Below are 12,425 nucleotides of genomic sequence, written 5' to 3'. Positions count from 1 at the left end.
CACTTTTCTAAATTAAAATTTTCAATTATGAGACTAAGTGTCTCGTTTCACTCTGAAACCACTCCGGTCCCGAACCAACTAACCCAATATAACACAATATAGCTGAATAACACAAAAAGAAATAGAAATGGGAAAAATGGGGCTATAACTCTCGAAACGACTGGCCGGATCGTTACAAATAGCAAAGTTTTTTGCAAGCAATTCTTGTGTGATTCAAGTGTGTGAACCTGAAGCTACATGAACCAGATAGAAGAACCAGTTCTAAGTGTCTGTCTTTTATTCTAGTTTCATTGTAGTAGGTATTTCAAGTTGTACCTCTCAGTTTTATCTAGAAGCAATTGTATTAGGTACTCTAAGTATTGTATTCAAGTTAGAGTTAACTTGAAGTTGTCGTAACAGTATGAGGCCGGTTGCCACAACGAGATTAGAGGTAATTCTTAGGTTTACAAAGCGTCTTGTAAATGTTGTTTTGGCTCAGTGATTTAGTGAAGTGTTGGAAAAAATCCTACTGAGTAGTAGGTCATGGTTTTTTCACCTTTTGAGACGGGTGTTTTCCACATAAAAATACTTGTGTTCTTTACTTTCCGCATTTACTATTTCCGCAACAGTAGTATAAGAAACACATAGAAGAACCAAGTCCTTCTATAATCCGCGCACGCAAAAAATTGGACACCACACAAATTATTCCCCCTCTTGTGTGGCATTGAAGTATAAAATATCATAGACTTTATTTCGTACCGAAAGTGTTGGGTTCAGTTGAACCCGGTAACTCTATGTTGCATCTGCCCCTGATTATGGTATGTTTAAAACCTCATATATTCTAAAAATCTTATAATCAAACAAATGTTACATCATATACAAGATCACAAGTTTCAAAAATAGGGCAGAGTTAGAGTATTAGGGACAAATTCAGATGAATCCAGTAGCATGTATAAATATTTAATTACAAATATAATAATTAAAACGAATCGTGAGTTTAATGGTAAATTTTAAAATCATAAACATTAAATTCTAGCTCAGTCTTTGTTCAAGAGTCTCCATTTAACCTTAAAATTCATGCCTAATCAAATAAATTTACATAAAATAAAACTGAAAAAGATAAGTAGACCTCGCAAATCCAGGTCCAAAAGTGATACTCTATCTGTTTCAATTTAGATGACACACTTTACTTATTAGTCTGTTTAAAAAAGAATGACACATTTCTACAATTGTAAATAATTTAACTTTAAACTCTTTATTTTACTAATTTTACCCTTAATAAAATTTTTTTATAATCTACAAATTTCATGATTCCAAAAAATTTTCTTAAATTGCGGGGCGAGTCAAACTAGCTCATGAATTGAAACGAATCGAGTAGGTACCAAACAACGGTTCGATAAAAAGAAAAAAGAAAAAAGAAAAAGAGTAATTACAAAAGCAGTAAATAATTAAAGTACCTGAGTTGTCAGCAAACACCGATGAGCCCGCTTCTTCAGAGAAGATTCCCCATTCGGCTATTCCCTCGCTGCTTTTTGAGTATCTTTTTATTTTCTTTTCCATTTTTTTACCTGAAGACAAAAGAAACGGGAATTGTTCATTGAAAGTAACCCTTTGTATTTGGTGCAACTACTCTATCCTCCTCTTTGTCCTTTTATTCCATTTCTTCTTCAGTTTCATAACTTATTCAATATATTGGAATCAAATTCACGTGTGATTCTGATCTGGTTTTTCAATTTCTTGATCTGGGTTTCAAAAATCTTGCGTTATTGTTCATTTCTCATCTCCACATTCAGCTCTATTGACAAATTTCTCTTACTGGTATCCAAGAACCCATTTTTCTTGTTCTTTCTAGTGGTTTCCGCCAACCCTTTTTGTTTTTTCAATAAAAGGGTCTAACATTTTATTCATACATTGGTTAATAGAAGGTGTCTCCATTTGTTTCAAAATATTCCTTCTTTTTTTGTATTGATGGTGTGAAAAATGCCTAGGAAAAGGACAAAGACATGATTTTTGGTGTGAGCTGAATGAGGAATTTCATTTAGTTTTGTGTAGAATGAATGATTAAATTGTTCTTGGCTGTATCATATGATGTAATTTTTGATGGTCTAATTTGCAAAAATGGTAGCTTAATAACATATAGTATTAGTTTTTACTCACTTAAATAGAATTGCAATGGCAGAGAGAAATGTACATTCTATGGGATTTTTCGGAAGAAAATCCTTATTCAGTATGTTTTCAATTACTTCTATTATGTTCATGTTATCTTTGTTATTTGTGTTGCGTTCAACTGGCCGGAGACACTTATTTTACCTTAATATATTACCAAAGTCCAAGATTCTTGCTTTGTCCGAAGAAGGTTATTCACAATCCAGTGCTCAAATTGATGAGTATTCTAAAAAAGGAACATTGAAAAAGTACAATTTGTTTAAGTGCAATCCTAGTAAACAAGTGCTCAAAGTTTTTATGTATAACCTGCCCCCACAATTTCATTTTGAACTATTGGGATGGAAAGCTGAGGAGAAGAGTGTTTGGCCTGATATCAGGAACACGATTCCTGAATATCCCGGTGGACTAAACTTGCAGCATAGTATTGAATATTGGTTGACTTTGGATCTTTTGTCTTCTGAATTTGCTGACAATTTGGACGGTCGAAGTGCCATAAGAGTGCATAATTCAAGTGAAGCTGATGTGGTATTTGTTCCTTTCTTTTCGTCGATTAGCTATAATCGGTTTTCAAAGCTTAAGCCAGGGCAGAAAACTAGCACGAACGCGTTGTTACAGGAAAAGTTGGTTTCCTTTGTGACAGCTCAAGAGGAATGGAAAAGATCGGGAGGAAAAGATCATATCATTGTGGCACACCATCCGAATAGTCTTTTGGATGCAAGAATGAAGCTTTGGCCTGCAATTTTTGTACTTTCAGACTTTGGAAGGTATCCTCCCACAATAGCTAATGTTAAGAAGGACGTGATTGCACCTTACAAGCATGTCATCAGGAACTATGGCAATGACACTTCTGGTTTTGATAGGCGACCAACTTTGCTCTACTTCCAGGGAGCTATCTACAGAAAAGATGTAAGTCGTTTTTTTTTGCATTTACTCTTCTGTTAACTATTGCTCTCTGATTTAACTGGTAATGATAATAGTTAAGTAATTTCATCTGTTATATGTTGTGCATTTATTTCGACGGGGAGGGAGGAGTTGGATAAATGTAGGGTTGGAGTTGAATGCTAAATTGGATGATGTGAAGCAAGATGATTTGTGATAGATTGGGTTAAAAGTAGAGATGTACTTTAGATTTAGAACTTGATGATATGTGATAGAATGAGCAGCATAGCCTTTTCAGGTTAGAATTTGAAGAATTATAATGAGATTCAGCATCTCAGACCTGCAAAAGTTTTATAGGAGGTACAAGAATTAATAGGGTTAGTACAAATGTACAAGAATTACTTTATCTTTTGGTTTCGCAAATGTATCTTGCTGGATAAAGATGCTCTGTAGTTTATGCATTCTAAAGGTCAGACACTTCATTTGTCAGACTCGTTGTGTTGTGCTTATAAATAGAGTTCTTCCCCGTCCATGTCCATATTAGCGACTTCTGAAATTGCATGCTTTGACATTATAGCAATCAGCAAACAAATGTAGGGGAATGATTAGGCAGATTATAATAACTTAGTGGCAACTGATAGCTTGGGTTTTTGAATATCTGTTGTCCGATGGGGGCATGATCACTTTAGAGACAGCCTGCAATTGTTTATTTGGTTCTTGTAACTTGAAAGGAAAAAAGAAAGTTAATGAAATTACAACTCCAAGTTCCAAAACTAAAATATCACAGAGAAGGCTCTGGTTGTTACATGGGGAGGACATAAGCAACACGATACGTAGCGAACCAACTGAAACTGATTGCTTGTCATCAGGATCAAGTCTTTTGTTTTGCTTTCACTATTTCTTTTTTTTCCTGTGGTTGTTGGCTGCAGTCTAAAACACTTCTTATCGAAATAAAGCAAAACAGCAAAGTTTGAACTTTTTGCTAGCATATATTCTTCCAAGTAGAGTGTTTCTATATTTGGTATAGTCTTTAGCCGATGGTCTATCAGAAACATCCTCTCTGCCTTCCAGGGTAGGGGTAAGGTCTGCGTACACACTACCCTCCCGAGACCCCACTTGTGGGAACTCACTGGGTTTGTTGTTGTTGTTGTTATATTCCTCAGTCGTTTGAATTAATATTAACAAAGCTACACTATATCTTTTGGCATGTATTCTACGCTAAGTGTCGCTCCGCACTCATGGATTGAGCATTGAATCTAGTTAATTTGATATCATCATGTTGCAAGTTCTAGAATCTGGATTAATTCAAAGAAGGTTACCCTGATTTCTCTTTTACTACTTGCACGAAGACCTATCAGACTGTCTATGCAATTGTGGATGCCCGAACCAAAGTTTTGGTTCATTTAATTGCCAAGATAGATTATCGTTGTGATACATAGAGTCTGAGATCCTCAAGACTTTTCTCTCTAAATCCCCATTTTCTTTGTGAAAGGAATTTGTATCTTGAACTTGAGCAAGATTATTAAGACTCTACCCTATTTGGTTACTCTTTTTCCTGTTTGTAGTTCCTTTCTTTCATTGTGCTCTAGTTTCTAAGTCTTATTTTTCATCCTCAGGGTGGGACTATTCGACAAGAGTTATTCTATATGCTGAAAGATGAGAAAGATGTTCACTTCTCCTTTGGTAGTATTCTGAAAAATGGTGTAAAACAAGCAACTCAAGGCATGCACTCTTCCAAATTCTGTCTTAACATCGCAGGTGACACGCCCTCATCAAACCGTCTCTTTGATGCTATTGCAAGTCACTGTGTACCAGTCATCATTAGTGATGAAATCGAGCTTCCCTATGAAGATATTCTTGACTATTCAGAGTTCTGCATATTCGTCAGTACATCAGATGCTCTCAAAGAAAATTTCCTCATAAACTTCATTAGGAACATCACAAAAGAAGAGTGGACTGGAATGTGGGCGAGGTTAAAAGAGATCGAAAATTTGTTTGAGTATCGATATCCTTCCAAGGACAATGATGCAGTTCAAATGATCTGGCAAGCTATCGCCCGTAAGGTTCCTGCTATCAATTTGAAGTTGCATAAATCGTGGAGGTATTCTCGTGCCCCTGTATCGAAAGAAATAGGGCTGAAGTCATTTCCCATGCCAAAGAATATTTTGTAAGCAACTGAACATTCAGTAAGATTTTGAAAGCTCTGAAATGACATCTGATATGTTCCTGGGAAATGCTGTCTGCAGCAAAATTTTGCCCAAATATTTGTAACTTAACCAATTGTTGCAAACAATATATTTATAGAAACATAGGAAAAGAAAGTTGTAATGTTTAGGTCTCTGCTTGCTGAACAGCTAAGAGATTTTTGATCAATTTGTTCATTCATTTATTTTTTATATGTTTAACTTCATCTATTTGAGCTTTGCATAGCCAGTTTTAAATTTGGATAAAGGAGGAGAGTTGTAGTGGATTAAAGATTATGAAAAGGTAGTCTAATATCATTAATCTTTTAAACATCAAACAACATGTTCCTACTATTCACGATGTTCTAATTAGTAGAAAAGTAATTTTTTTCCTTACTTTTATTTATGCATTTGTTTTTGTTTAGCTCAGGATGAGCAAAAGGAAATGGAAGATTTTCCTACTAATCATGAGCTCACATCATATTTAGGTTATTTACTCCTCCGATTCCATATATTAGCCGTTCTAATAAACTGAAATTGTTTCAAAATATTTGAGGTTAGCTATTAATTGAGAGATATCTTTCTTAAGGGATTTTTAAAAATTTTAAAAGACAGATAACGAGTAAACCGTATAGATTATATTCTTGAAAAATTAACCCAAATAGCCGTCCACCAATCGCTTAAACTAAAATAGTCAGTGAAAATAATATATGCATAATTTATGTATTATATGTGTATTATATTCTTTACGTAACAAATAAGATCTACATAAGTTAAAAAGAATCCGAAAACATATGTTAGAGAACTACGGTTGCCATTACTAATCGGCCGATCCGATGCAAAACTATTTTCTAGAACATTGAGATTTGAGTCGCATCAATTGAATTTCGACTTCGAGATTTGTCGATTTTGTAAACGGATCACTTTTGCTTGCTCAATATACTAAAAATATATTTTTATTTTTACTTGTCTATTTTAGTAAATCAAGAGAAAGACAATTTTTTTTTCTTCATATTTTATCCTTATCATTAATTAATAATTTCCCAAATTATTTCTTAAGAATTTTTAAAATAATATTATTATTATGAGTAAAATTGTAAAATACATACTTTATTTATTTATTCTTAAAGGGAATCAGAAGTTGTGAACAATTAAAAATTAAGAGGGAGGATTTATTTTTCATGAATCTATAACTTAGTGGCATACTGGCATTTATTGTTTAGTCAAGAATCAAGACTGTAGCGCATTGACTATTTTGCCAAGATTCCCTTTAAATCATAAAAATCGTTCAATTCACTTGGTATTCATTTTTCTTAGTATTTTGAGAAACTTTTAAAAGGTAAAACTGGAAATATGAAAAATATAAGTAGATTAAGTAACTTAAAATTTTCAACGAGGAATCTGAATTTCCAACTAACGTTTGGAGAGTGTGTAACTGTGTACGGTAAATATTTGTTTGCATTTGATGTGTATATCAAGTCAAATAATTAAAGGTACATAGTAATATATTTCAATTAATCATATGATTAAATGGTAAAAGTTATATAGTCCCCACTTACTTTTTTTTTCGTTGGTACTTGTTTCAATTGAAAGTGAAAGCTGAAAAGAAAAAGGAATGAAAGATGTATATGAACTACCGACTAACACCCATTCAATTTTGTTGGATAAAAGTGTCTCAAGAATATGCAAGTGCTTTATTTATTGATAATTCAATTTTTATCTTACCTTAATAATATGGTTGTTGAAAGCCAAAAGAGCTGATTGTTTTTTGTTTACATTAAATTAAATTACTGCGAGATATGTAATTTTTATATATAAATATCATATGCGGATAAATATTTTTCTAATACAAAATTCACCTCCTTTCTACGGAAATGTTACTTGTTTCCTTATCGCACCAACAATGAAATACTGGATAATTTTTGTTGCTAACGTGACAATGGACAAATACTCTTGCATTTCAACCTAAGATTGCAACTTTAATTAATATCAATTGACTAGCTATTGGTATTATAATAATAGCACCAACAATGAAATAGTGTTTCGATAGTCATGAGTGGATGGATTTCTTTCACCCTATAAGCAGTTTAAGAGATAAGGGTATACAAACTGAACCGGAAAATCACGCCAAATCGAAAAGTCAAATCAAATAGATTAAAAAACTCGATTAGGTTTAGTTTGATTTGGTTTGGTATTAAGTAAAAAAATCTGAACCAAACCGATATATAAATATATAATTTTTATATATACTTTTAAGACTTTATCGAATGTTCTTTAAAATATGTCTAGAAATATTTGCGATTCTCTTAATGGATGTGATATTTAGTTAAATATGAAGTGCTCCATATTTATTAACTTTAAATAATGGGTCGTATGATCACTTTTTATCAAGTATTAGTGAAATGCGTCAATCTCTTTGTTCTTCCATATTCACATGTCAAGATCTATTAAATTCTTATATTTTTTCGAATTTGAAATGGTATTTTGATAATTTAAAATTAAATAGAACATATCATTATATATGTTCATATTTATTTTTATGTTTAATTATTAAATTTGGTTAACTTTGAAAGAATACATCAACGTAAAATTATTGTCAGACTATGGAAGAATAATTGTCATGTCTTACTAAGAAAATTCTTCTATAATAGTAATATTTTAATAAATCATATATTTTTTAATTTTTACTAAATATATATTTACTTATAAAAAATTTAACAAGGTAAGATTAAAATAATATTTATATATAAAAAAAAAAATCACGAAAAATCCGACAAAACCGAACCAATCCTAACTGATATAGTTGGTTTGATTTGGTTTTAAACCGAACCAACCCGATCCAGGTATACCCTACCATAAAGGCCTACGATCAATAAGATCCCATTTATCTTGATTGTTAGTTTGACTTGTTCATATTCACTGTTACTTACTTTATTGTACGCACTTTGGACTGATCTTATTGCTAGAGGTCTTAAAAATATAAATTCTATTGTTTATTCTAAAATTAGTTTTTGGATTAAACAAAGATCTCCTTGGTAAGTTTGTGACTACATGAACAATATAAAAAAGTTTGTTCCATTTATTCTTGAATATTTCAATTTTTCAGTATCATTAAGTCATAGAAATTGTTTATATAGTATTTTAGCTTTGCCATCTACTTTAATTCACTTGGTATTCAGTTTTTAATTCTTTTCTTAGTATTTTGAGAAAGTTTTATACAAGGTAAAACCGGAAATATGAAAAAAATAGAAGTAGATTAAGTAACTTAAAATTTTCAACGAGGAATCTGAATTTTCACAATATTTGCCTGCATTCGACGTTTATATCAAGTCAAACATTTTAATTTTAGTAATTAAAAATAAAATTAAAAAGTAAGCATAATACTAATACATTTCAATTAACATGATTAAATGATAAAAATTGTGATTGAAAGATACATGTTCTGCTTCATTGATTAAATCTTGGGGGTCTACAGAATTATATAGTCCCCACTTACTTTTTCTTTTGTTCGTATTTGGTTCAATTTAAAGGTAAAGCTGAAAAGAAAAAGGAATGAAAGATGTATATGGACTACTGACTAACGACGACCATTCAATTTTATTGGATAAAAGTGTCTCAAGAATATGCATGTGTTTTATACATGATAATAAATTCAATATATCTTACCTTAATAATAACTGGTTGTTGAAAGCCAAAAGGGGCTGATTGTGAAAACTTATTCACATTTAGTGTTTATCAAATTAAATTGCTATGAGATATGTATTTTTAGTATATAAACATCAAATGCGACTAAATATTTTTCTCGTACGAAATTCACATCCTTTCTACGCTCGCCCCTACGGAAATGTTACTTGTTTTCTCACCGCACCAACAATGAAATACTGTTTTTTTTTGTTGCTAACGTGACAATGGACATATATTCTTACAGTTCAACCTAACATTGCAACTTTAATTAATATCAATTGACTAGCTATTGGTATTCTAATAAGTAATAATAGCACCAACAATGAAATAGTATTTTAATAGTCATTTATTTATTATGGTTCATCAAGCCTCCCTTCTTAACAAAACTTTCACAAGTCCATATTGATAGGTGTAACGCCCTATTTTATTAGTAATATTGTCCATTTTGAACTTAGATTTGCATGACTTTAAAACGCGTCAAAGTCTAAAGCTTGTTTATTTATATACCAAACATTTCTTTTGTGTTTTGTCGATGTAAATTCGCATGGGGTATCATAATAGCATAGTCACCTTAATGACTTACGTAGAGAAAGTCATTAGTTAGAAGGATAAAGTGAGATATTTAGGTGCTCTCTCTTATAAGTGGATGGATTCCCTCCACTATTAACCAGTACTCCCTTTGTTTTAATTTAGATGAAATAGTTTGACTTGACACGAAGTTTAAGAGAAAATAGGGACTTTTGAAATTTATGGTATTAAAAGCTTTGTCAGACTATAATATTTGTTTGGTTATAAAAGTTTTTCATTAAGGGTAAAATGGAAAAAATAAAAAGTTTAAAGTTGAATTATTTTCAAATATAGAAATGTGTCATTCTTTATTAAACGAATTAATAGGGAAAATGTGTCATCTAAATTGAAACGGAGGGAGTAACTGTTTTGGACTGTGGTCTTGAGAATAGAAAGTATCTAGCAGGGAGAAATTCTCCTAATAGGCAATATGCGATACAAATTTGAAGATACTCCGATGATTAAAAGAAAACATATGTAAGAAGTAGAAAAGAAAAAGAGAGAAATAGAAAGTGCCAAAGGCAAAGTGGCTATCTAAAGTCGGCCACGGCTAGGATAATATGTTTGTGTGTTTAGCCAAAAAATCCCATCAGTCCTGAATCAGAAAGCGAAAGCTCACAGCCAAGTACAGCAAATTGATATTTATGTCCTTATATTGTTTGAAAAAATATCACACAAAATATCGGAGCTTATAAAAGATGATAAAACAAAGGCCAAACATAATAAAAACCTCAAAGAAATTTCAATGCAATTCTAGTTCAAAATTTAACTACGTGTCACTACCCAAAATCCACTATACCTCATGATGGCACCTGACGCTGCTCAAGCCAACGGTGATTTATCAATTTAATTACTCATTTTTTTAATTTCGAAATCATAGATTTTAATAAGGAAAGAGACTTATACTTCTAAATTCACGGGAACGTACAACATTTGTACTTTATAAAAAATATTAAAGGCGATAATAATATACGAAACCGTGAGCATTAACTAGTATAACCCCAAAACCCGGTGTCACAAGTACATGAGCATTTTCTAAGGAGTACAATAATAATACAACATTTGTCGAGAATGTCAATAAAACAGGATAAAATAAATAATACGATGGAGACTCGGTGGACTGCGATGTGTAGCCTGGAATGCAGCTCATATGAAGTCCCCTCAACAGGTGCGCCTACGCACCAAGATGATCACCAAATGAACCTATCAGATCCTACACATTTAGTGCAGAAGTGCAGCATGAGTACGTAAATCAACGCGTACTCAGTAAGTATCTAGCCTAATTCCGGAGAAGTAGTGACGAGGGGTCGACATCGACGCTTACTAGAGGTCTAATAAAGCAATATAATAAATCATAAGCAGATATGAAGCACACAGCAATAATGGAGTAAATCTATAAGTTACGTAATCTTCTAAATATTTCTTTTAACGTATGAATTTCTCAATCTTGTATTCTACCTTAACAACTCAGAAAAATGTCAAGTGCCAATGTCAAATGAGTAAGGAATACTATATAAAACGTCGGCCATCAGTGGAAAGATAATCTCGTGAGCGTTCGGACTACCACCGATATAACACACGATTATGACGAGGTCGTTCGGCCCAATCCAGAATAATGTGTACACTGCCGAGGGTCGACCGGCACGAACCATAGTTACATCTATTCTACTGCCGAGACGTTCGGTCCGCTCCATAAGAAATGAAGGAAGTAATCGAATTATGAGGCACATGCTTACAATACACTACATGGGCACAATAATAAATATATCCCTTTACATTTGTCAAATATCTTGGCAACAACTCAAGGTGATAAAGTTCGGCCTAATATATTTACATGTTTCTAAATCAATTTCAGTTAAAATTTTCAATTAATTAGACTAGCAAAATGAGTCTAAACAATTTAAATATTATATGATAAAGTCCTAAGTCTACCCGGACATAATCATGATTTAGCTACGTACGGACTCTCGTCACCTCGTGCGTACGTAGCACCCACGGCTAGTTACACATAACAATAAATATTACTTAGGGGATAGTTTCCCCCTCACAAGGTTAGACGGGAGATTTACCTCGCTCTGAAGTTCCATATCTGGCTACAACGCCTCTCTAACACCTCAACTCAAAGCCAAATGTCCCGAAACTAGCCAAACAACGTGTAAATCAATCAAAATATACTCCAATGCTTATAATTTAACAATTTATAATGATTCCCAACTCTGTTCGAAAAGTCAATAAAGTCGACCTTCGGGGCCACGTCCCCGGATTCAAAAATAAATCGAAGATAAACTTTACCCATAACGCCACGAACTCAAATATACAATTTATTCCTAATTCCATTTCCAAAATCATGGAGAAAATCCAAAACTATCAATTGTAGGTCATCCTCTTAAAATCCCAAAATATTCCATAAATTTCCATGTAAAAATCTGTATAATCCAAGTATTTCACTAAAATTGTGTGGAAATTACTTACCTTGCAATGGTTGACGAAAATTTCCACTTGAAGCTCTCCAAAAATCTCCTAAACCAAGAGAGAATGAAAGAAAATGGGCCAAATCCCGTATAAAAATCCAATTATGTCCACTGCTTCCTTGCACCTGCGGAACAGTAGCCGCTTATGCGGCTCCGTACCTACAGAAAATATATCGCAGGTGCGGCTCCAACACAAACCAATAGCCCTCGCTTATGCTCCCCCACTAGCACACCTGCACTTCCGCTTCTGCGGGCCTCAAGCGCTTCTACACTCGCGCACCTGCGCTTCCATGTTCGCTTATGCGGCCCGGGCATTCTTGGACAACCTCCGCTTCTGCGCTCCAATGGTCGCATCTGCGATGACGCAGGTGCGGGAATTCCTTCGCACCTGTAGCCTCTTCCCAGCTCACTTCCAGCCGCATCTGCGGTTCACTGCCTTGCTTCTGCAAGGTCGTTTCTACGATGAAACTTCCGCATAAGCGGTTGCACCAGCAAC

The 12,425-nt window shown here is 33.3% G+C and overlaps 1 protein-coding gene across 1 annotated transcript; it reads left to right on the top strand.

The window, feature by feature from the left end:
- The first annotated feature begins 1,456 nt into the window (after positions 1-1,456).
- On the top strand, positions 1,457-5,397 carry LOC104115852 (probable arabinosyltransferase ARAD1). Its single transcript, XM_009626572.4, has 2 exons — positions 1,457-3,051; positions 4,641-5,397. Exons 1-2 carry the CDS (start codon positions 2,152-2,154, stop codon positions 5,193-5,195), a joined length of 1,455 nt encoding a protein of 484 aa, XP_009624867.1. The 5' UTR covers positions 1,457-2,151; the 3' UTR covers positions 5,196-5,397.
- The last annotated feature ends 7,028 nt before the right edge of the window (positions 5,398-12,425 follow it).

This window comes from Nicotiana tomentosiformis, chromosome 2 (assembly GCF_000390325.3).
Source record: "Nicotiana tomentosiformis chromosome 2, ASM39032v3, whole genome shotgun sequence".
In the NCBI taxonomy this organism is placed as follows: domain Eukaryota; kingdom Viridiplantae; phylum Streptophyta; class Magnoliopsida; order Solanales; family Solanaceae; genus Nicotiana; species Nicotiana tomentosiformis.
This window is presented reverse-complemented; position numbering and strand designations above follow the sequence as displayed.

What these genes read in the sequence shown, in the direction of transcription:
- LOC104115852 (XM_009626572.4), top strand. Translation starts at nt 2,152, where the DNA reads ATGGCAGAGAGAAATGTACATTCTATGGGATTTTTCGGAAGAAAATCC. An exon ending in GAGCTATCTACAGAAAAGAT is followed by an intron (nt 3,052 to 4,640) that starts GTAAGTCGTTTT and finishes TTTCATCCTCAG; the next exon opens with GGTGGGACTATTCGACAAGA.